General features: G+C 44.3%; 1 protein-coding gene across 1 annotated transcript; it reads right to left on the reverse strand.

The window, feature by feature from the left end:
- Positions 1-9,851: 9,851 nt before the first annotated feature.
- Positions 9,852-16,621, reverse strand: CD93 (CD93 molecule). The gene is made up of 2 exons (XM_019718382.3): positions 14,552-16,621; positions 9,852-14,272 (listed from the first exon to the last, which is right to left on the reverse strand). Exons 1-2 carry the CDS (start codon positions 16,465-16,467, stop codon positions 14,248-14,250), a joined length of 1,941 nt encoding a protein of 646 aa, XP_019573941.2. The 5' UTR covers positions 16,468-16,621; the 3' UTR covers positions 9,852-14,247.
- Between the last annotated feature and the right edge of the window lie 9,073 nt (positions 16,622-25,694).

Below are 25,694 nucleotides of genomic sequence, written 5' to 3' on the forward strand. Positions count from 1 at the left end.
CATGTGTTTGTCTTGTTGGGAGAGGAAGAGAGGTGGGTCTTAAAATGTAAAATGTCTGAATTAGAGAATGTTTTAAATGGCAGTGTGACAGACACTCTTTGTTGGCTGAATCCCCTTCCCATCCACAACCCATGTTATCTAAAACCCTTTCAGTGTTTTGTCTAGAGATGGTCATTTTGTCCATTTCTAGCCAAATGCATATAAACACACTGCTTAGGGGGATACCTGGAAAGTCCTTTAAAAAGGACAACTTAAGATCTAGTTCTGGTAATAATAATAATAATAATAATAATAATAATAATTCTGGACAAAGTATAAAAAAATAACTATTTGAAGAAATTACGGAGTGACCAGAATCAGATAGAAACTGGTTTTAACCCTTCAAAGAGAAAACCACTTTGGATGAGATCCACGTTTATTCATATTTTCCATGAGCACACTCCCAATTCACAGGGTGTGGGGTGAGTAAAACTCTCGCAGACAGCCCCAGTATTACTGACTAGAGGTGTCAAAGGATGGAGTTCAGGGTTTGCATAGCCAGAAATTAAAGTGAAAAATTTGGAAAATAGGAGTCCACAAATCCTCTAAATATGAGCTCCACTTAAATCTTTGACTGATTCCTGAACCATACATGCATGAGAAAGACTCTAAGAAGTCCAGTAGAAAGCATCGCACAGATTAATGAAAAGAGCTGAGCAGATATGTCAGTCACTGACCACCATAACGGAGTTTAGAGTTTAAGTTCAAGTCCCACCAAGTTGGAAATGCTTGGTAAACACTTTGGACTTTTCATTGAAATCCCCCGAAACATCATACCTCAGAAGTAAAGATTATGTCCCAGAACTAAGGAATTCACTCTAAGATTAAGGGAAAACCAAAAGATGCATGCCCTCCCTAATAAAGCATAAAACCAAGTCTTCACAAGTTCTATGTAATCAACAGTAATTTAACAGCAGATAGAACAAAAATTAATACTCACAGAAGAGCAGAGGAAGATAATATGAACTAAAGCCTTCATATTGTATCAAAGTCAATCATACAATTAAAAATACTAGACATAGAAAGAAATAGAAAAAACTGACCCATAATTTAAATAAAGTCAATAGAAATAGGTGTTGACATGATCCAAGTGGTATAACTGATAAGTAATTCAAAGAAAGTAGTATAAAGATATTCAAGATATTCAAAGGAAAATATAGTCATAATGAGTAAACAATGAATTATATATGTGTGTGTATATATATATATATATATATATATATATAGCGCCAAACAAATGTATACACATGAAGTAGTATAAAGTAGTATAAAGTCTATAAAGTAGTATAAAGTAGTAGTATAAAGTATGTAAAGTAGTATAAAGATATTCAAGATATTCAAAGGAAAATATAGTCATAATGAGTAAACAATGAATACTACACACACACACACACACACACACACACACACACATATATATAGCGCCAAACATATGTATACACATGACTTGTACTCATCTTTTGTTATCAGTATATATTGAGTATTATTGAGTATTAGAATTTTAATAGTTTTCTTCCTTTCTTAAAATGTGTATACATGGCTATATATATATATGTATATATATATATATATATACACACACACATACATATATCTCAAGCCATGGAAAGACATGAAGGAAACTTAAATGCATGTTGCTAAGTGAAAGAAGTCAGTCTAAAAAGGCAGCACACTGTATGAATCCAAAAGACATTCTAGAACAGGTAAAACTATGGAAACATTAGAAAGATCAGGATTGCCAGGGGTTCAGGAGGGAGGGTGGTAAGGAAAGTGACTAGGTGGAGCACAGGATTTTTAGGGCAGTGAAACTATTCTGAGTGATAAGGTAAAGGTGGATACATATCATTATACATTTGTTAAAATCTTAGCATGTACAACAAAAAGAGTGAATCCTAATGTAAGCTATGGACTTTAGTTAATAATAACAATGTATTGATATTGGTCCATCAATTGTAACAAATATACCACACCAATGCCAGATGTTAATAACAGGGGAAATTGTGAGGTGGGGAGGAAAGCAGACATATGGGCACTCTGTACTTTCTGTTCAATTCTTCTCTAAAATTAAAAGTTCTCAAAAAAATCTAATAATTAAAAAAGAATACTTGATTATCCCGCCCCCAAAAAATTGGAAAAGAAAATCAGAAGAAAAATAGGTTGTAAAGGCAGAAAACAAGTAACAAAACAATAGGTTTAAACCCGATAAACAGATACCATCAATATGAATTTCTGGAACACACAAAACTAAGCCACAGTGATAAAAAGCAGAATAGTATTTGTCTATGGGGGTGGGGATTGACTGGGGGAAGGGAGCACAGAAAACTAGCTGAGTGAAGGAATGTTCTGTGTCATCATTAAAGCAATGGTTATGTGGTGTATATATTTACCAAAACTCATCAAATTGTATAGTTGGAATTAGTAACTTTCTCTTCATATAAATCTTATTTCAATTTTTAAAAATAATAAAAAATAAAAATAAAAATGGCTGCCTAGTGAGGCCATGTTGTAAGTATGAAGATGAAAGTGACACACTAGTGATGGAAGACCAGAAAGACGGAGGACAGCCCAGCCTGGATGCAGCACTACTGGGGCTCCCATCCCTGAACTCTGTCATGTGAGAAAAATAAGCATTCTGCTAATCAGGCTTTATTATGTGCAGGTACATTCACTGCCAAGTATTACAAGTTCATGTAACAAATAAATAGAACCAGAATAAAATACCTAGAACAGATATTGAATAGATGTTGATTCATTTTCATTCATGTAAGACTCATTTATAATTCAGATCGATTCTAGACAAATAGATATAAACATTGAGATAAGTGCCCCCCAAAGATGAATTTTTAGCAGGCTAAAAAGCTCAGCTAAAAATCTCTAATGAACCTCATTCCCCCAACAAACTGTTATTTTATTTTATTGGATTTTTTTGTTTTGTTTATTAAGCTAGTGCATGACTTGATGCCAAATCATATGACTCCAAATTTTAAAATAACAAGGTCAAATGAATCATCTTTTCCTATGCTCAAAAAGATAAATGCCTTATGCTGAAGACCATTCAACATGTAATTTAACAAGCAACATTCAGTTGCAGCTAGAGACCCTTAAGCATCAAATCCAGTCTCTAAGCATCAAGAAGTCATTCTGGGCACCTGGTCTCCTCTGTGCAATGGAAAAATCCTTTTAATGAAAGGCCATGACTTTATTGCTGACACTGGTTTCACTTCAAACTTGGCATCCGCAGTGCCCAAGAGCTTTACCAAGGTTGTTTTTACTTATGAATTTTAATAACATGAAAGGTTGTTCACATAGTAAAAGATAATCTCTCAAATGTGCAAGGCCTAAAGCCAAAGGGTAGGGTTTGCCTGTGGCCATTTCTAAGAAGGAATTGCAGTTAGATGATTTGAAGAAGGAAGGATAAAAGAAAGAACCCAGCACTGTAATTTAAAAAGTTAATACTCAGAGTGGGGTAGAGGAAAGTGGGCTTGGAACAGACAGGGGAGGTCTTTTCTTCATGATGTATTTGAATATTTTGATGGAGGCCAGTAAAATGAAGGTAATTGATTCCTGTGCTGGCTTGGAGGGAGGTATAGAAAAGATTGGTCATGGAAAGGGGTGTCCCTTAATGATTAAAGCTTGGCAGAGGATTTAGACAGACAACCAGCAACGGAAAATGTTCACATAGTATAAGGCTAGCTCCAGCCCACAACAGAGTCATTCATTTTTATTACTTCTGAAAAAATGAAGTGCAAAGCTGTCATGTTTCCCTGTTTTACAAAAATAGAAACCACAACTTGTAAATCTTTATTTTATTTATACCATTGATAAGCAGGAGTTTAAAATCAACTTTATTGAGGTATAATGTACATATAATAAAATGTACCCATTTTACATATATAGTTTGATGAGTTTTAACAAATACAAACACCCACATGACCACCGCCCAATCAAGACACATAATATTTCCATCCATGTGGGTCCTTCAAGGTCCTTTGTGGTCAGTTCTCACTCCTTACCTCAAGTAACCACTGATGTACTTCCTATCACTGATGATGACTGTTACCTATTCTAGAATTTCATAAAGATGGAATCATACAAGGTGTACTCTTTTGTGCCTGGCTTAGTTTATTCACCACAATGCTTTTGAAATTCATCCATGTCATTGTGTTTATCAGAAGTCTGTTTCTTTTCTTTTCTTTTTTTTTTTTATGATCCCACTGTATGGATTAACCACAACCTTTATCCATGTACCTGTTGATGAACATCTAGGTTGTTTCCTGAGGCTCTATAAATAAATCTCTTATGAATATCTGTGGCCAAGACTTTGTGTGGGTCATGAAGTTATTTCCCTTGAACCAATATCAAAGAGTGGAATTACTCAGTCACATGTGCATGCTTAATTTTTTAAGAAATTAGCCAACTGTTTTTGAAGAGGTTGTACTTTTTACATTCCCATCAGTGTCTATGAGAGTTCCAGTTGAGAAATAGCCTTTGATGGCAGGGCGATTTCTTCATGCTTCACTCTCTCTTTCTCCTCTACTACACACTAAAACATCATTTTGACCAAGACAGAATGAGGACAGACACTATAGAGGTCAATGAGGGTGCAGTCCTGGTATCTACCCTCAGCTCATGATGTGTCTCAGATTGCACAATCTCTCTGGGGATGGCAGAGAGATTTTGAGTAGTTCCAGCACCAGTGCATGCATACGTGTGTGTGTGTGTGTGTGTGTGTGTGTGTGTGTATTGTGGGAGCACACAAGTGTAAGTATGTTCATTTGGACATAAGATATTATTAAAAATACCCATAATTGCTTAATGATCCACCTTTCTTATATTGAATAAGTTGAAAGTTAAGTTTGTCACTATTTGACACTTTTTAAATTGTGGTTCCAGTTCCAGTCACGTTTAATGGGAGACATCATGATCAAAAGTGAGACTGCAAGATTTCATACCCCTATTTCATCCCCTGTGAACTGTGTGACTGTGGGCAAGTTTCCTAACTTCTCTATGCCTCAGCTTCCTTATCTATAAAGTAGCCATAGTAATAGTGCCCATTTCTCAATCAATAAATAACTACTTTCGTATCTGGTAAGTAGTGAAAGTTCAATGAATTTCGCCCTACATGGCTTGAACAACATTTTGCATGAAATAATATATTTAGTTGGTCGTTGGTTTAAAAAATATTTGAACTTGACTATGTGTAAAGTACTGTGTGAGGCACAGTAAAGATACATTTCCTACCTTCAAGTGTCTTACAATCTCTTAGGAAGACGTGACACATAGCCACTGAGCCTTCGTGTGAGGGCCATTAGAGAAATACTGAAAGAGGAGTCCCTCTTCAAGGACTCAGCTTTCTCCTGAGAAACTCAGGTCAACGCTTTGCAGGAAGGAAGGTGTGTTTATTGAGCACCACTGTATATCAGGCCCTTGTCTAAATGCCTGGGACATCGGAGAACAAAAGACAAAAATTGCTTTGGTGTTATATGTGTGTGTGTATATATATATATATACATATATATATATACATATATATGTATATATATATATATACACACACATATATATGTGTATATATATATATACACACACACCTATATATACATATATATGTATATATACACACACAAATATACATACATATATATGCATATATATGCACACACAAATATACATATATATATATATATATATATATATATATATATATATATGCTATGTTAGAAGGTGACACGGGTGCTTTGGAAAAAGCAGGACAAACAAGTGTCATTGGAAGGGCTGCAGAGAAGGTATAACTTCATAATGCACTGTGAGAGGATAGAAAGATGGAAAATATGGAAAGAGTCAGGAGACATGGAAAATAGAACCGTCTAAATATTGTTTCCGGAATAAGGGTCAAGAGAATAAACAGGAGAGCATACTCATAATAATAAGAGAAGAAATGCAAATTCTTGGGCTCCATCCCAGACTTGCTGTCTCAGAAATTTTGGGCTGAGACCCAGCTGTCTGTATTTTAACAAGTCCTGCAGGGGGCTTCAGGGGACCCCACAGTACTCAAGTTCAAAAACTACTGGCATAAAGCACCCTCCTGAGATGAAAAGTGCTCAACTAGTGCAGGTATGATGGGAAAAAGAACAACACCTGGATCCCTGAAGTGAAACCCCAGAAAACAAAATAATAAAAGCATTCAAGGGGAGGAAGAGAAAAGAAAAATAAATCACTCATAATAGAAAACAAGTCATTTGACACCAGCCCTCTTATCGTGAACAACGGCTGCAAGAAAGCAAGGGTACCCTATCTACAGACTTGAGGGACAGTAGTTTACGTCTCAGAAATCGATATTCAGGTAAGCCATCATTTGGTTGGGAAAAAAAGGCATTTCCAGTCCTTGCAAAGATAAAGAAAACCTACCCATCAATGGCATTCTCAAAAGCAAAACAAACAAACAAAAACATTCAGTTTTTGCTCCACTCCCATGAAAACTGAATCCAAGATAATCAGGTGAAAATGCGAAGAAAATCATGTAAAATTCATGGCATCTAAATAGGTGTTATTGTAAAAATTCATAGCAATTGAAAAATAAAATTTAGATGCAATCAATGTGGATGATGGTGATTGGGGTTTGGGTAGTTTGAGAAGAGAGAAAGAAATAAGAGATTGTTGATATTTGTGTGTGTGTGTGTGTGTATACATATGTTTTCAGGGAGAAGGATGTTGCTAATGATGAATATTAGACACCTATGGGAAGGCATAGGTTTATGTAGCCGAGGTAAAAAATTAGCATTTGAAGAAGACAAAGAGTCCTTATAAAGTTCCAAACTATTAGAGGGAAAGAGTAGAACAAATAAATCTTAGTTAAGCCATTAATTGACAAGAAAAAGATAATAGGAACACCAAGAACACATTATAAATAGAATAGACAAAATGAACCATCACACATTTGTTAGTATCTCAGTAAATGTAAATAAGTTAACTTCTCTCATTAAAATACAATGACTTTTTGATTGCATAAAAGAAAAAGAAAAACACAATGAAATTCAGTATTTCTTTTATAAGAGAAAAACATAAAGAGACACAAATAGGCTGAAAAAAATTAAGAACTGAAAAAAGTTAGTATTCATCAAATGCAACAGATTAATCAGGTATATCAGTTTTAACAGTTAGACAAAATATAATTTGAGGTGAAAATGTCCAAAAAATTATATTCCCTATTGGTAAAGGAAGCAATCTGCCAAACAAGTATCAATCACTTAACCATACATGTTTAAGTAGAAGACAAAACTGAAAGAAACACAAAGTAACAAAGCCACATCATGTGGGAGACGATGCCATAGACAGTGACGATGGACAAGCCTGGTGTGACCGATATGCAGCACCTGTACCCAACACAGACACAGTGACCGTGGGGATGCAGCTTGGACACACAGACGCTGTATGCGTGGGGGTCTAGGTGATGGTTTTGACAAGGAAATGAAACATTTAGTTTGGTACATAATCTTTTTGGGAAAGGAAGACCCTGGATTAAAAAGGTAAAAGAAACAATTATTTTCTTCCACCTGAACAATTTCATTATTTTCATGTGATATTTGAACAGAGAAGGAGCTCAACAGAGCAGAAGTCACAGACCCAACTTAAGGCTTTATGATATAAATTATGTGGACAGGCAAAAAAAAGTGAAGTGGAGACATAAAGAGTGCTTTGCAAGAAAAAGTGACAAAGCGTGTTGGTCCTCAGCCAAGGTAAGCAGAAATATACCTCTGCTGTTCTGCAAGTGTGGGCCAGAAAGTTACAGATGCAACAAGGGCAAATAGCCCTTAATTAGTTCAAACTGAAAGTTGAGATGTGTGAATGGTGACCCAATGACCTTCACTACATCTTGGTCATCCCCCACCCCATCCCCTTTCTCTCTCTCTTTCCTTTTCCCTCCCTACCTTCTTCTCTTTCCTTCCCTCCTTTTTTGTTTTTCTTTTATTCATTTTCTCCCTTCTTCCCTTTCTTCTTCCCTCCCTCCCTCCCTTTATTCCTCCCTCCCTTCTTTCCTTCCTTCCCTCATTCCACACAGTTGAATTCTATGGACCAATTTCAGCCACAAGAGAACCACAATATCCAAGTCAAAGGTGACAAACCTCAAATAAAAACCCAGGAAATGGTTTTCAGTGGAGTGTGACAGCTGTGGTGAATTCTGGCTGTGGGCACCTGGAGTCTCAGGACAGGGCATGTGTATGCAGCCCTGTAAAGAGCATTCTGTCAAGTCAAATTCTCAGAGAGTGATTGCTAGCCTCATGGGTTATTCTGGACATTTCACTCTCTTTGCTTCTTTTTTCACTTTTTCACCATTTACCTGTCCTTCATTTATTCCAAGAAGGGTGAGCCAGGAGATATAAATAAGATAGGAAAACTTCTCTTTTTAAGCATCTGAAATGTCAAAATATAATTCAGGGAGAGGCAAACTGAAACTCTGTGGTTTTCAAGTTTATTGTCTTTGCTATCTGTCTCCTCTTACTGAATACACTTGAGTCAGCTAAGAATTTGATGTGCTCATTCAGTTCATGTTAAAAGCCACGGAATGTACACAATATATATGTTAGTTTTGCATTTTAATCTATGTGTTATCTGAAACAAATGTACTTTGTATTGTGGAACAGGTATAAGTCTGTATAAATTAAATTCTTTTGGGGTAAATAAATCATTTGACAGATTTAAGTCATTAAATCTGCTAGCATTTAAGTCATTTTAGTTAGTGGATAGCAAACGTCACCAAGAAGAGTCACTCTTAAAATTTGACATTTTTGTTCACGGGCCTTTCCTCAGACAGGAAACTCTTGCTTCAGGTTTTTCAGTATGAAACAGAAGGATGTTAAAATTGTGTGATTGTATATGTGTATATTTATGTTTGTGTGTCTGTATGTATGTGTTTGTGTGTATGTTTGTATATTTGTAGTTGCTTTTCTGCGTGTTTGTGTTGTATGTTTCTGGTGAATGTTTGTTTGTGTGTGAGTATGTTGGGGACCAGCCATAGTTGTTCATATTAAGATATAATTTCCAAATGTATTTTGTTAATGACGAGACTGCTAAAAGGATCAGCTTTATTTAACCCTGAGTAATGAGTGTTTATTCTGCATCATGTCCATTAGCATATCAGCAGAGCACTTAACCTACCTAAACCCTGTTCTTGCAAGTACATAATCTGAAAGGAAGATGGACTTAGAACCGACCACCATCTGAGGCCCCAATCTCACTGTTCAGTCACAGTGAGATTTATGCAGCCAAACAAGAAAGATCTGGTCTGCCTGTCCAATCAGTTAAATTAACTGAAGATGCTTTGCTGCTAAAGTGGTAATAATGCTCATATGATACTAGACAATTGTGTTTTTGCATCACTCCAATGGGACATGTTTAATCTTACACCAGGTGTCATCCATGCAATTAAAATGATGTAAGGAATTAAATCGTGAAGATAGAGGCACAGAGGAGTGGACACAGGACCTGAGGCAAAATCTGGAAGCATTCAATTGGGTCTGGGTTTCAGCTGGGACACTGGTCACATTGCAGCTCAGTCTCTCTGTATCACCATGTTCCCAGGGGCAGAGTTGTAGCGATGGTGCAGGCAGGAGAGCAGTGCCTAGTATCCACCCAGTCAGGGCTCTGGGGTTTGTGCTGCCTCTACTAGGTGAAGACATGCAAACTGGGCAGTCAAAGCACCTTCCTTTAGCAACTCTTTGAAAAGGACAAAGGATACATTTAATGATTGAGAATACCAGCCTGCCACATATTTTGAGTTGTTATGAAATACATTAAAGCAAGTTGACAATACATGTATTTCAGAGTTTATTAGAATAGGTGCATAACAAAGAGTGCAAAGATCAACAAACCTGCCACTTCTTGAGGCTGACCCAAGATGCCTCTCAGTATCTCAGAGTTCTGAGGAACAGTGCAATCTTTAAGCGTGCCCTCCCTGCAAAGTGCAAAGCACTCTTGCCTAGGATGAAAATAAACCCTGCCTAGAAATTCCATGATTCCAGAATCAGTGGAACAAGTTTCAAGTACACATATTTAAAAATCCTTGCATTCTCATTTAGCATTCATGAAGTGATTACTGACATTTATAAATTGCACCTAATATCACAGAATGAGACTTGCATATGACCTAATTCAAGCGTAAGCCAAATGTACAAAAAGAACTTTATCCCAGGGGACCAGGGAACAAAATCTGCTGAAAGGAAACACTTGCCGCCTTGTAGATAAAAGGAACAATGTAAGAAAAGAATTCCAGAGTTTCTTCCTAAAATAGATGGGCATTATCTCTAAGAACAGACCAAAACATAATTCTTTTTTTTTTTAAAGCACTTCAGTAAGTATTAGTTTTGGGAATCTGGAATGGAATAAGGTATTTGATTATTGGACACATGGAGAATTTTGATTATCATCCTCTTTTTTGGGTTGACAAACCACACAGATTTAAGCAGTAGGTTTTGCAGCCAGACAGGAACAGATGCTTTCAGGGCTCGTATCTCAGATTCCCACACTAAACCTATTGTCTAAGGTGATGGAAATATGTAAGGACATTACACCATTTGCAGCTGCTAGAAATCAATGCTTTCCTGTTTTCCTGACCTAGACAATGGAGAAGCTCAGCAGAAAAATAATATGAAAAGGTTTTCTTATATTTGCTTTAAAAAAAACTGTTATTTTGAATTTAGTACATTTTCCTTGTCAAATCTCATCTCTCTTCTCTTAGTTGTCACACACACAAAAAAAATTATGGGAAAGAAAGTTGGAATAAAAGTAACTAATGGTCAAATCCATATTCTTCAAAGATTGCTGAGTGGTAAAAGTCCAGGTCCCATGCTCAGACAAGCAAGAGCTCATGATTAGAACATGAAAGAGAACAGCAACTCATACAAATGTGTTTAAGAAAAAAGAAATGTGTTTCATATTCAGTCCCTCCTGCACGATGTACATGAGCATGCGCTACATGCTTAACTTTTTATTCCACTTGTTTGCCTGGTCATAGGAAGATGTGAGGAGGAGGCTTTCCCAATGGTTGCTAGTGTATCACTGAATAGCACTTAGGGCTAGAGATGGCCTGGCAAGGCCTGGCCGTGACTATAGCCACAGTCCTCCTGTCCTCAACTCAGGAACCACTTAATTCACTCACACAGCTGTGTAGCACCACAATGTGACAAGGACTATGATCAAGCCACTCCCCATGGCTGCTTTTGCCATGAGGCCACGCTGTTGAGCAGTCGTGGGTCATCCTACAAAGGACATTCACCAAGTCTACCACTCACCAGGCATTTTTGGAAATTGCCTCATCCTTGGTTTTCTCCATGCCTCAGATTCCCTGGGGATATTTTCTTCCTGCATCAGGCCTCTCCAAACAATGAACAAGAAAAAGCAGTGACTGTCCCTGAAATTCAGGAATGGGTCTAGTGGGCTGCATGTTTAAGGGTGCCATCCCCTTTAAATTATCTGCCTTGGGAGGTAGAGGGTGGAAGATGGTGAGTTTACCTCAAATATAGTTTTTCGAAGAGTCTCCCAGAATCATTGAACTATGGGAAACTGTTTGAACAAAAGTCTCCATTGCCTTTGAGCTTGTTGCCAGGTGGGGCCTTCTTCCTCTCCCCATCGTCCTACTGGTGCTGCTCAGCAGGTCTGTTCCTGCCCGGCCCAGGGACGTGGTTAGGGGAGTCTGCACGTAGCAGAACCACCTCTCCCCATGCTCAGTCTCTGGCTGTGTCATGGCAGAGCCACCTGGGGCTCCCCTGGATAAACAGGTGGTTTGCCAATTGCCAAGCAACCGATGGGCATTTGTTTATCCATTGCTGCAGCTCCGAGCTCCCCAACACAAGGACTCGAGTACCTCGGACAGAATTGCAGCAGTATTAAATTGGAGAATAAAACATCTGTTTGAGGCCGGCAGTTTCCATTAGATTTTCTGCCTGAGGTCATCCAGGTCGGAGATCTTGGCTGCTGGTGGGCAGTGGCCTGAGAGCAGGAGACCTTATTGGCCTTCAGAGGACCAACTCTGCCAGAAGGGACTCTGAGAAACTGCTATTTACCAACCCATATCTCCCCTTGTGGGTTGTGGGTTCCACAGCGTGGATCTACATGGTCTCCCCGGTGTGGGGGACTAGGCTGCCTATTCCTACCATAGAAGAATTCAAACACAGAGACCAGAAAATGAGGCTGGACCATAGAAAAAATGGAACACTGAAATGAGAGGGCACATTGGTGACCTCAGCGAATTCAAAGTCCACAGGATCACAGAGGACTTGGGTAAAACCTTTAAAATCATCTGAATGGTCAAACGGTCGGTTCCCATACAACACACTGCCAAGAGTCATGCCACAGCTTTTGTCTCCTTGAGTGTTAAATACCAATATTCCAAGTGAAAAGTGACTTTAAAAAACAGATTTTCCAAACCCCTGCTATGCCCCACAGAGCCTCCATATTTCCTTCCACCACTCCCCTTCAGTTTTCCACTGTCTTGAAAAAAATCTGAACTGCATCATCTACATTTCAAAATTGGCAAAAGGATATTTACTTGACTCAGAAGGCTGTGTACCTGACACTATTCCCACCCAGGGTATGGACCTCTGGGACAGATGCATTTCTAAGATAAAACCAGAAACAATAAGGTATCCTCCTTCTGAGAAGCAGAATTTGGAGTCTCTGGAAGGAAACACATTCCCTCTGTCCTTCTCTATGGTGGCAGCAGACAGCCCACTTGCCATCAGAGCTGCCACTAAGGCAGCTCTAACAGTTCCCACCCTTCCAGTTGCTTTCTGGTGACTCAGGTGGAACTATATGTTATCATCTACATTAAGGGCAAATCTTTGCAATTGAGCACTTACAAATGAGGATATAAATTAAAATTGCTTTGAGTAGTTTTTGCAGTTGCAAAAGATTTTAGTTATTTTCTCTCCCCCACGCCCACCCTATTTACTGAAAAGAGAGAAAGGGGACACAAGTTCCTGAAGCAGCACTGGGACAGCATCCTGCACGACCCTTCCTTGACTTTTTTGTATCCTACAGCCACAAATCAGGAGCAAGTTCTCAGGATGCCATATGGACTAAGAACTGTGCTAAAACAGTCTATGATGACAGCTTTCAGAACTCAGCATATCACTTCTCTCACACATCCTATAGAAACAATCAGAATGATAGACTTTTTGGTGCTTTCTCTATCTACAGTCAAAGCACCCAAATCCAGAGCTGCATGAGGTGAAGGCCGGGCAGCCAAGGATGGAGGGTGTCTTGGGGCTGCGCTGACTCAGAGACAAGTTGTCCTTGGCTTTTTTCCTTATGAGTGTTCATCTCGTCAATAGTCAAGTGTGTGTTAACATCAGAACATTTAGATGAATTTAGATTTAAATGCTTGTGGAGCAAACCCCCAGCCTCTGTTTCTCCAGCACGTTAGGTTATTTGTTTTCAAAAACTTTTTTAACTCACTTCATATAACTTTTATCACATTTTTCAGGCTTCACTGGCAAATAAATCCAAGACTATCATCAGTAACTTAAGAACAAGGAAATGTATGTCTAAACTCCCTGCCTCCTTGCTACCTAAGCATTCAAGTGGATTTCTGGTCAATGTGGACGATTTCAACAATATCAAGGTCAGCCGGACTTTTGATGGGAAAAACGCATGAGTGTAAAGGTAAAGAGATGTTCCCAGTCCTGAATAGTTTTCCTCTGACAAACAAACAAACAAACAAACAAACAAAACAAAAAAACCCCAAAACAAAAAGAGCTTCTTATATAATTAAGCTATTAATTCACTTAGTCTCCATTATACTAAGAGGAGCAAACCATTTCAGTCCTACTTAGCATTATCAGACCCCTTTTCTTCTTAGATAACTCCAGTCAGCACAGAAGCAGTTCAAAAGGAGCCCATTAGCACCAAACTTGCAATTCAGAATCAATGCAAAAAATGAAATCAGTCACACTTGAATTTGACAAGGGAGAGTGAGAATTGTTAATATTCACAAAATTCCTACAGTGACACACAACTTCAGGAGTATCACACACACATAGAATATACCTGCACATTCCAAGTTGCCAGGCTTTTAAGGAGAAAGTTTATAACTGTTTGCTAAGATTCCAGTCCAATCTTTTAGAAGGTTGTGGGTCCTGCCTTCTGACAGGGAGCATCAATCTCTGGAGATGGTGGCAGCTGACTGTCAGTGTCTCTGGGACCACCTTATCTTCAGCAGTCCGTCCCAGGTGTCAGACTATGGAAAACAAAAGATAACATTGGAAACTGCCGCACCCTGCCATGCATGATGAGACCCTGGAGCAGGCCACGTGCACCGACGCTGTTGGCAGCACAAGAGGGAGGAACAGTCCTAAGGGAGCTTCAGTGTGTCTGTGGGTTGGCAGCAGGGTTGGGTTTACTATCCAGCATGGACAGTCCCTACCCCTGCCCTCTGCTTGTTTGTGAGGAGGTCATTGCCCACCCACCTCTCTGTGCGGGCCCATCCTGTCCCCTGGGCAACCTCAGGCCCCTTTACCTGTAATGGTTTTCCATGGCCCTGCCCTCAGCTCGCTCTGGAACCCAGGAGTAGCTGTGTGCTGCACTCTGGGGCTTTTTCTCCTCCTCCCTCTTGGCTCTGCGCTTGCGGTAAACCAGCAGTCCTAGGGCCAGAGCCAGCAAGAGTAAGATGGCCACTACGGCGCCCAGAATGTAGAACAAAAGCAGCTTCTGCCCATCAGTGCCGTCATCCCTTTGATGGATCATGAGATCCTCGCCCGTAGAGTCCTCATGGCTGGTGGTGGTTGTGGAGTGGTGGTTGCTGGGCTCAATCCAGATGCCAGGGGACATACTAGGGGTCAGTGTGTTGGGTGGGGCAGGGGTGATAGAGGCGTTGGGTGGGAGGGAGGATTTCCTCATGGTGAGTGCCACCTTGGAGGTGTCCTTAGGGTCCCCAGTTGGACTTGACATTGTGGCAGAAGACACAATTCTCCCCTCTCTAGCTCCTGTGTTCTCCCCTTGGAGAGGTCCAGCCAATCGTCCTAGGGACGTGGGCCCCATGATGCAGGAGACCCCGTCAGGGGCCAGCTCCCAGCCTGGCAAGCAGCCACAGCGGAAGGACCCCTGCATGTTGAAGCATAAGCTGTCACAGAGGCTGCCTTCTTGGCCCTCACACTCGTCCACATCCTGGCACTGGGTTCCGTCCTCCCCAGACAAAACATAGCCGTCCTTGCAGAAGCAGTAGAAGGAGCCATTTGTGTTGGTGCAGCCCTGGGTACAGGGTGAGTGGTCTGTCTCACACTCGTCCACATCCCGACAGGCCCTCTCTCCAGGGCCGCTGGCCTCATAGCCCACCCAGCACTGGCAGTGGAAGCCCCCAGGAGTGTTGATACACTCCTGGGCACAGGGGAAATCCTGGCACTCATCCACATCTACACAATCCTGTTGAGTTGAATCCAGCTGGTAGCCTTGGGGGCAGAGGCACGTGTAGTTTTTCCCAAGGGGTCCAGGGATGCATGTCGCCACCCGTCCACAGGGGCTGGAGCTACAAGGGTTCCGGGAGGTACAGGTCACCAGGTCATCCAGCAGCCGGAATCCGGGGCGGCAGCCACAGCGGAAGGAGCCGTCTCCCCCCTCGAAGCAATCTTGCTGGCAGCCCCCATTGTTGAAGTTGCAACCATATTCGGGGCTGATACAGAGGGGACCCGAGCTGCTCCAGTCAAACACATCAATGGCCTTCTCCTTGCACAGGAAGAAATAATGCTCACTCTTTTCCCCATCCCCACAGGCCACATTGGCCACAGAGGCAAAGGGCACAGCCTCCAGGGAGGAGCTGGTGGCCTGGAAGGGGGTGGTGTAGTTCACCTGACCCGGGCCCCCCAGGGCCAGGGGCCGGCACATGCCTTTGAAGCTGAACTTGCACACAAAGCCTTTGATGTTGCTTCCAGGAGAGCCCGGGCTCCCACAGGGGCTCTCGGACCACTTGGGGAGGCGGCTGGTGAGGGAAAGCAGGGACAGGTCTAGCATTAGGGACACACAGCGCCTGGAGATGCAAGAGCTTCTGGGCTCCTTGTGCCAGTTGGCATAAGGTGTGTCCTCCCCACCACCCACCCAGCTGAAGCCCTTCAGAGGTAGGCTGGGATCCAAGCACTTGCCCTTCTCTCGCTGGAGTCCTATCCAGAATTTGCCCACCGGGGTTGCCAGCGACATCCTTGGCTCCAGGAGCTGGGCCAGTGCTCGCTGGATGTGCTGGGCCTCCTCCTCAGTTCTCACCGTGGCCAAGTTGCCCCCGTTCTTGCTGCAGTGAAGCTGGGCCTCAGGCGCACTCAGCTTGCCCCAGTGGGCCGTGTAGCAGGCAGTCCCCGCGCACACCACAGCCTGTGTCTCAGCACTGGCCGCTGCCCAGGGCTGGCTCAGGAGCAGCAGCAGCAGCAGCAGGCTGGTGGAGGCAGCCATTGTGTCCTCTGTGTCGCTCTCAGTGGGAGACTGGAAGCCTGGCAGTGACAGCGGCTGCCCCAGCTGAGCTCCAAGGGACACCAAGGGCTTAGACACTGACACTCTGGTACAGAGCAGGACACAACGACGGCAGGCTTTTCACGTCCTCCTGACCCAAGGCGCTTCCTGTGCTGCTGTACTTCTTATTTCTCACCGGATACTGGAACTTCCTGCAGTGAATAGTTTTCTGACTCCCGTTGCCTTCATCATGGTTTTGTTGTTCATAAAAGGAGACAGGCAGATTTGCTGGGTCCCTGGCTAAGCACTGGGGAAATGTGATGGCTTGGGGGTGGGGGGAAGATGTTTACAGCTCTGGAACACCAGCTGCTTTATTTTGCTTCCATTCTCTCCCATCGGCACAAGGAGCTTAAATGGCATGCTACAGACTGAGTAGAGACTTTTGGGGGCTAGGAACTTGAAAAAGCTCACTGAGTAATCCATAGTAAAATTCCACTTTGGTTTGCAAACAACCAGAAGGGGGAAAAAAATCCTCAGACTTGAGACACGAGGCCACGGATGGTTATAATTTTCAGCCTTTTTTAGAAACAAACTGGATTTTCCTTTCTCTTATCTCATGTTCCCTTCAACTTTGGGAATCTTTTTTATTTTATTCCCCCATAGTGAACTTTAAATAGAGAGGCAGTGTTTAAATAGGAACTGGGCCGTGGGAATGTCTGAGTGCTTAATATAATGTCAAGCTCCTAGAGGACATTAAAACAAATTGGGTGAAATTTAGCAGTTTTCAGGGTTTCACCGAGCAAATATTGTGTTGGGAGGTGGCAGTGTAACACAAAGCATGAGAAAGAGAAAAACAAAAATGTTTCTGGCCTCCTGACCCTGGAATTGATATCTGCCTCCTCCACTCAGGGATCCTAGGATAGGTAGGAGTTCTGGGCCTCAAAGAAGGATTCAGGCCACCACTGACCGCCTCCTGCACAGCAAGCAACTCACCAAAGTCCCTGGACTTCAAAGGTTCTTTTCCTGCATCACAGACTTGTTTTGCTCATTGGGGCTGTGTGGGGACAGAGTCCCAGAGAGCAGTTTCCAGGTTCTCGGCCTCACGTGGAAGGTGCTGGCTCGGGTAGTAGATGGTCATCAATTGTGACTGGTGGGCCATCAGCTGTAACCAGTTAGCCAATTAGGCACTGATATAACTGCCGTGGCTATGTTGGAGGGTTGGTTGGTTGGCAGGCAGAGAAGAGGACAGCGGATTGCAGATCATGTGGATCCTACTTCCTGTGTCTCACCCAGCCGCCAGCGAGACTGGGGTGCAGGAAGACCCCTTGTTGGGGTACTGGCAGATGTTTGCTTTTATATCTTCAACCCAGCTGCCAGCGAGAATATATAGTGGTATGACTATCTATGGCTCCGTTGGTGTTCCTTTTTGGCCTCACCATATCCTGCATTCTTATGCGAGGGGCAGGACCAGAGTCCCTGCATGACATATGGCATAGCGAGCAGGGTATGGTGCCCAGCCAAAGCTCTCCAAAGGGCGGTGGAGCAGTTTGTGTATGTGAAAGCTCAGCTTCGGGAGGCCCGTGAGGAGTTGCGCCAGGAAAAGGTGGTGCGGTCTGCTTGGGAGACTCGAGCCTCCAGATAGCACGCCACCCTGTTGGCTGTGGCAGGCTTCGCCTGCTTTTTGGTAGTCTGCTGCTGCCGTAGGCCCTGAGGGTTGCAGACATCTTACACCAAAGCCTCTACCCAATCAGACACCTGGAGCAGCGAGCAGGATTCCGGCCAGGTAGGAATGGCATCTGACTCTGGGCAGGAGGATGTGTGGCCTTCACACAGTGTGTGCTACACAGTAGCCACTGTTCTCAGGAGTTTGACCCCCGAGGAGGGATGGGAGGACATGAATGGCTCTCTGGCCAGCGTGGAGAGGGCACTGCAGGTTCTAGCTGAGCAGTTGCTGGTGGAGGCGAAGGGTACAGCCGGCCGTGTGGGCTGGATGTTCCTCGCTGTGTTGCATCATAGCACAGAAGATGCACTTAATGAAATAGCTCAGGGGCTGGACCAGCAGCCCCCGGGGGAGGCGCTGGAAGCTCGGGACCACCAGTTAGAGGAGGTTCTCACCGTGTTACATCATAATTCGGAGGAAGCGCTTGCTGGAATAGCCCAGGTGCAGGACCAGGTGTCCCAGTAGGAGGCTCTGGAAACTCGGGTCCACCTGTTACAGGAGGAGACCCATAGTGGAGACTCAGTGCCAGAGGCGGATGACGCGAGTGGAGACAATATAGCTCCCAACCCCCATGCCCAGCTCACCGTGAAGCAAAAGGTGAAGCATGAGTAACCTTTGGGCCCCAGTGTTGTTGCTCCCAGCAACCCAGCAGCAACTGAGTTCACAACCTACACTCCTTACTCTCCCACTGAGTTGCAGGAGCTGGGGAGGCAGTACAGAGAGAGCCCTGGAGAGCCAGCCTTGGCTTGGCTATTATGTTTATGGGATGAGGGAGCAGACAGCATTCTCTGCTCCCCAGGCGAAATGGAAAAGCTAGCCTCCGTGACAGGGCATCTGTCCCTGCGACAAAGGTTACAGAATTGCCATAGGTTGGCCCAACACCAGGGCAACCATTCTCTAATGGAGTGGCTCACTGCTGTGGTACGCACAGTATGGGGACAGGCTGGCGAGTTGGCAGACACTGTGAGTAAATGGCAATCGTATACTGAACTTATTCAAATCATCCATGAAATGGGTATGAGACATGCTATGTGCAACCCTAATATGCGGGGGCTGGATGACGAGCGTTTTACAACCAGCATGAGAGATCTGGTTTTGGATACTGACCCAGCAAATGCTTTTGATCCCTGGTTGCCATTCTTACGCCCTATGTGGGGCAGCAGATCCATGAAGTTACAACTGCCATGGCCACTCTGGCGGATGTTGAAAGCCGGTAGCAAGAGAAGTTAAGACATGAGGTTTGAGAAGTTAAGACCTGGAAGCCCAAATCAAAAGTAAAGGGGTGAGGTCGCGGGCCTCAGAGAGTAACACGCATGCAGATGTGGCATGATATTGTGGCAGCAGGGGTCGATTAGGAAAAAATAGACCAACAACCCAATGCACTCTAGTTGGAAGTTTGGAAACAGTTGCATCGGAATAGCAATTCTAGTGAAGCACAAAGGGAAAGTCTGGGAAAGTGCGACTTCTGTCCCTCCAGGACTTCATGCGGCCACTTGAGGCTGACTCCTTTCAGCTTGATTAGGGAGATGGAGGGGTCCAAGGTACCCTGTCAGAGGGGATCACCAGGGACCGGAGGCCTCACGTGGAACTCTCCATAAGTTGGTCCCCTTCTAATGTTCAGAGGGTTTTGGTCCTAGTTGACACTGGTGCAGACTGCAGTCTTGTTTATGGGAACCCAGAACTGTTCACCGGACCAGCAATCTGCAATGATGATTACGGGGGAAAGACTGTGACTTTAAAAGCTGTTTCCTTACCACTGGGTATAGGAAGGCTTCCCCCCTGTACCTACATGGTGTATGTCTCCCCCGTTCCGGAATATATTCTAGGGGTGGACGTGCTACATGGCCTCAGTTTATAGATGTCGGTTGGAGAGTTCTGTCTCCCGATCCGGGTGGTGAAAGCGGTGACACGCAGGCATGCTCACCACCCTCCTCAAGTGTTGCCACAGCCCTGGCGCGTGGTTACAGTGCAACAGTACCACATGCCAGGAGGACAAGAGGAGATTGGTCATACAATTTTGGAATTGGAGAAGGCACATATTGTGAGGCCGACACCCAGTCCCTTTAACTCCTAGTATGGCCTGTCAAGAAGCCAGATGGGACCTGGCGAGTGACTGTGGACTATAGGGAGTTAAATAAGGTGACACCACCCTTGCACGCTGCAGTGCCTTCAATTCATGATTTAATGGATCATCTGACTGTCTGCCTAGGGACATATCACTATGCAGTGGACACTGCTACGGGGATGATGTTTGCTTGGCCCTGTCCGGCTGCGGATAAGTGGCATACAGTGGTCGCTCTTACACATCTGTGCACCCTCTATGGGCGACCCCAAGTCATTGGAAGTGACAGGGGTTCTCATTTTACAGGGCAAGAAGTGCAGCGCTGGGCTGTCAGGATGGACGTACAATGGTTGTTTCATACCCTGTACAATCAACAAGCAGCTGGCATGATTGAATGCTACAACAGCCTTTTGAAACAAGGTCTCCGGGTGTCAAAACACCCTCTCAAGATGCATGACTGGGCCTCGCATCTATTGGACGTCCTGAGAGTCCTGAATGAGAGACCACGGAAGGGAGGGCCCACACCAGTAGAAGCTCTGCTACATCGAATGGCCGCGCACATTCAATTACAAGTTACCACAAGTGAGACTCTGTTAAAGCCAGGCTACGGCAGAAATGGAAACATTTTGCTGCCAGCACCCGCATGCTTGAAACAAGCAGGGGAACAACAGCAATGGACTTGACCCTGGAAGGTCAAAAGCCCCCACTGTCGGTGGTTGGGTCTGATAGCCTCATGGGGGGCCAGTTTGACTCATGATTTGCAAGTGATGCCAGGGGTGGTGGCCGAGTGGCCACCGCAAGTGACTGTAGTATACGGAAATCTCAATGCCGGGATGATTTTGTGGGGAACCTATGTGCTCTCGCTATGGCCTATTATGGGGTCCCCTGTTCTGTTACATGTTGAAATACATAAGGGACCCCAAGCCCTGCCATAAAGGTCTGGTACCACAAACCGGGAAAGGGGCCAGTGGCAGCAACCCTCCTTTCCCAGGACAAAAAGCTAGCATGTATCCTCCCAGATGAAAGGCATTTGCTATTGTTCATTCCGAAGACTACTGTTTCTTTCTGCCCGTAACGCCTATAGGCTAACACGGCACAGGGCCCCTCATGGAAGACGCTTGCCACATAGATTGTGATGCAAGACCCTGTAGGGGTGGAGTGTGGGGACAGAGTCCCAGAGAGCAGTTTCCGGGCTCTCGGCCTCATGTGGAAGGTGCTGGCTCGGGTAGTAGATGGCCATCAGCTGTGAATGGTTGCCATCAGCTGTAACCAGTTAGCCAATTAGCCACTGATATAACTGCTGTGGCTGTGTTGATTGGTTGGTTGGTTGGTTGATTGGTTGGTTGGCAGGCAGAAAAGCAAGCGGCAGATTGTGGATCGTGTGGATCCTACTTCCTGTGTCTCGCCTGGCCACCTACGAGACTGGGGTGCAGGAAGACCCCTTGTTGGGGTACTGGTGGATGTTTGTTTTTGTATCTCCAACCCAGCTGCCAGGGAGAATATAGTTGTATGATACCCTTATACCAGCTCCGTTGGTGTTCCTTTTTGGCCTCACCATATCCTGCATTCTTATGTGTGGAGTGGGACCAGAGTCCCTGCATGACAGGCTGTCTTTGGTAGGGTCTCCCGGAAGTAGACCCTGAGACAAGGATTTGGAGCAAGTAGTTTATTTTGGGAGAAGTGAGATAGGGAAAGGAGGAGCCAACACAGGGTTACTGAAAGATCAGGTGATACTGGGGCTCCTGGAGCTCCATTCCGTGGGACACTCTGAGAGATAGTGTAGGCCACATGGCAAAGCATTCTCAGCTGAGGGTAGGGGGCTGGGGCAGTTATCTTCCAGCTCCCTCCTCACTGGTGGCAGATTTTCTTTGCAGCTCTGGGCTGACAGTGAGGACCAAGTACACCAGGAGGATGCTCAGGTGGAGAATCACAGGGGACTGCCAGGGGGCTTTTTGTGTGGTACCAGCGTCTGCCACATTGGCCCTCTACAGAGATTTGAGTTAGGGTTGTATGGGGTTAGTCACTCATTGACTCTCAGCCTCCCCAAGGTGACCATCTCAGATTCCAGTTGGAAATCTTTCAGAGGTATTCCTTATGTCCTACTTATTGTAATAAGGTATTTGAGATAGTCCAGTGACCTTCTCTCAGAACCCAAGGTATCTTCCCTGTGCTCCTTGGTGCCTATGGAGATACATCCATCATCTATCCATCCACCTATAATTCATCTGCCCACCTATCCATCCATCCACCCATCCATCTGTCTGCCCACCAGCCCATCCATTCATTCATGTAACCAACGTTCTTTAAGCCCTTACTATGTGTTGGGCTCAGCACTGGGAATCTGGGAAGGAACTTCTGACTTCGTGATCCTTGAAGTATATTAGAGTAGACAGAGTTGGGGCACATTGAACAGTTGCAACTGTGACAGGTACCAAAGGTAGAAGTTCAGGGTGTCAAGAGAGGTCTTGACCTAGTAGGAGGATGGTGGGCCATTGGGATAATCTCCTCTAGGGAATAATAGCAGTGAAGCCAGAATCTAAAGGAGGAATATTTATGAGGGGCAATGATGTCCATAGAGGGGAACAGCACATACCAGTGCCCTGTGGTGCAAGGGTTGTGGCCTTCATGGAGAGTGAAGGAAGGGCAGGGAGACTGGAGCCCGAGGAATGAGAGGGAGGGCCTGGGGAAGGTGGATTCCTGTGAGTCCAAACAGTGATGATTTGGGACTTCTTAAATCTGTGGGGAGACACCAAAGGACTGATAAGTTGAGATGTATGTGAAAAAGAGTGTCTCCTGCTGTGGAGTGGGGAGGAGGCTGGTGGACCCCAAGCAATGTGAGGACCACTCAGCAGATGACTGCAGGTTTCCAGGCCCTGGAAAGTTACCAGCCCATGGTAACTTGGATTGGGCTGGGCCCCTGGATTAGGGATAGCCAATTCAGGAGGTGATGAGGTTCCAAATCAGGTCATTCTTGGCACTGCACGGAATGTGGGTTGGATGGCATGGGAGGTATGCAGGGGGACTTCATGGCTTCTTGCTTATGCCATCAGGGTCTAGGATCCTGGAAGGCTATGTGGGAAAACAGGGCCTGGGCTGGAGAGCAATCAGAGGGCGCTGCCTCTTGGGGCTGAGAATCTCCCAGAGAACCCCTCTCTCATGACTTGCCTCCTTGGGATCCTGATTTAGCCCCCAGACCTGGGGAAGCAGCCAGGTTCAAGGGAACCTGAGAAGGCTAGTGTCCTCAGGTCCTGGTCAATGTAGCTGGATATTTAGGTTTAGTGAGGGTCAATATTAACCTCTGCCTGAAAGAAGCTGCATTTCTAAATGTTTATATTTGGTAGGTGATTTCTTAACATTCTCTAAAATCAATCTGACAGTGTTTGCCTCAGGTTGCAATGCAGCCTGGCATATACGCATAGCAGGGAATCCTTCTCCTGGTTGCTTGCTTTGTAGGAGGCAGTCAGTGGTGGCCTTAATCCTTATTCCAGGCCCAGAACTCCAGACTTTCACTCTGTCCCTCGATCCTTCAGTGACGGCCTGCCAGCCTGCAGAGCTGGCTGGGTTAAATCACCTAGGATCTGACAGCCTGGCTTCTGCAGTGTCAGTCTCCTCGCTGTTTTCCCCACTCACAGAGGAGGTGGAAGGAGAGCCCCAGGGGCTGGGACACCATGCCTGCTAGCTCAGCAGAAGAAGGAGAGCTTACCTTTATTGGTGGAATTTGGCTGAGTTTTTCAAAGTATTTAAGATCCTTTGATGCAAACATGAAGGAAATTCTGAACCTCATGTATGGAACTCCCTATGGATGATGATTCATCACATTTTATTTAAAGTGCAGATTTTATCAAACCTCTCTGAGGACTCACAGCTAAAGAACAGGGCAACAGAGAGCTTTCCTGTTGTCACGCAGCAGCCTACCCATCTGTCCCCTCGTACCTACCCCTAAAGAAAGCAGAGTCTTTGAGACTAATCTTTTCAGGGACTTTACTTCACCTTTGTGCTTGCACCTTATGTCTCCCTGTTTGGCCCTGGAGAATGGCTGGTTAGTCAATGATGGGTAAGATTCCCCACGGAGGGGGGGGGGGCAACTCAAGCCAGGCACAGTGGAGTGGGGACCAACAGGAGAACCCATGGGGTTGATAGAGGTGGGCAGAGACCCCCACCTTCCCCTGGTTAAGGAGAGCCTCTGCCTTTGTGGCTGCATTCCTTCCCACAACCAGCTTGGGAAGAGATTCAATGGTATAATAACATCAGTTCTCCATCTATCCATTTCAGTAAGTTTCAGCATAAAGGTTTTTTTCTCTTGGAGAGGTACATCCTGAGACTTACAGGTTCAGCTGTTTGCAGGCAAGGGTAAATAGTTCAAATCAGGTTCTTAGTATAATGTGGGAAATTCACAGACCTTGCAGAAAACAATGTTGCTTTCTTGTGTATGCATCAATGAAAGCCACAGGGCAGCCCAATTTGGGGCTCTCAGTCCTTTGATGCTGTGAGACCCTTGGCCCCTGTTTTATATCTTTCTTGATTTCTGTTTCTTACTTTCTTAACCCTTCCCCTCCCCTTCTCATTTGCTCACTGCTTGTGTTGTGCTGGACTCAACACTTTCCTTGGTTGATCTTTGAGTGGGAGCTATTTTAAGTATTCTAGAACAATCACAAGCCTAACAGTATAGTTTGTGCCCTGAGCCATGGCCCTACACCATCCACTTTCATTCTCAAGTCTCAATGAATGCTGTCAGCTTTATTTTTAAATTGTCTTTAAAAATACTTCACACTATGCTGGGAATGGACTGTTCTAGTTGCTAATATGGGGATAGTTTAAAATCTCAATTATTCTGGAGCAGAGTGATTTGTTTATGAATCATTCAGACACGTGGCTTCTTCTTTATATTTTAAATTAAAAAGTTGAATGAAGGAGGATATTCAAAGCATGCTGCACTTGTTCTAGAACATGCAACAGGTGCCCAGTGTGCATCAGTCACTCTCTTCCATTTGTTCATTCACTCAATAAACGTGTATGAGCCACTACTATGCACCAGACTCTGTTTTCTGCCTGTGAAGGGGGAGGGTACACAGGTTTTGGTACTTTATGTGCTTTGTACCAGACAATTGAACAAGGAACCCGAGAACAGTCTTTGATGGAGAGGACAGGCGTAGGAGAAACTGGCTGGCCAATGGACTCTTAGCAGCAGTTCTCTTAGTGGGTGAAGGGCAAGTTCCAAAGATGGCCCAGGTAGGCAGGGGTCTGAGAGGGCAGTCAGGGTGTCCCAGAGAGGAAAGGCCGTGCATTCCACAGGGTCTGCAAAAAATTTAAAACAATATTAAAACGAGTTAAAAGTTGGTCTTTTTAAATTATCTTTTTATTTTCACCAAGTCCCACTAATTCTAAACAAGGTCAATTATAAAATTCTCCTCCCCCACAAAAAAAGAAAATTTGTTGGTCTAAATTCTA

The sequence above is a fragment of the Rhinolophus sinicus genome, chromosome 13 (genome assembly GCF_057876585.1).
Source record: "Rhinolophus sinicus isolate RSI-liver-muscle chromosome 13, RSI-T2T, whole genome shotgun sequence".
NCBI classification, from domain to species: domain Eukaryota; kingdom Metazoa; phylum Chordata; class Mammalia; order Chiroptera; family Rhinolophidae; genus Rhinolophus; species Rhinolophus sinicus.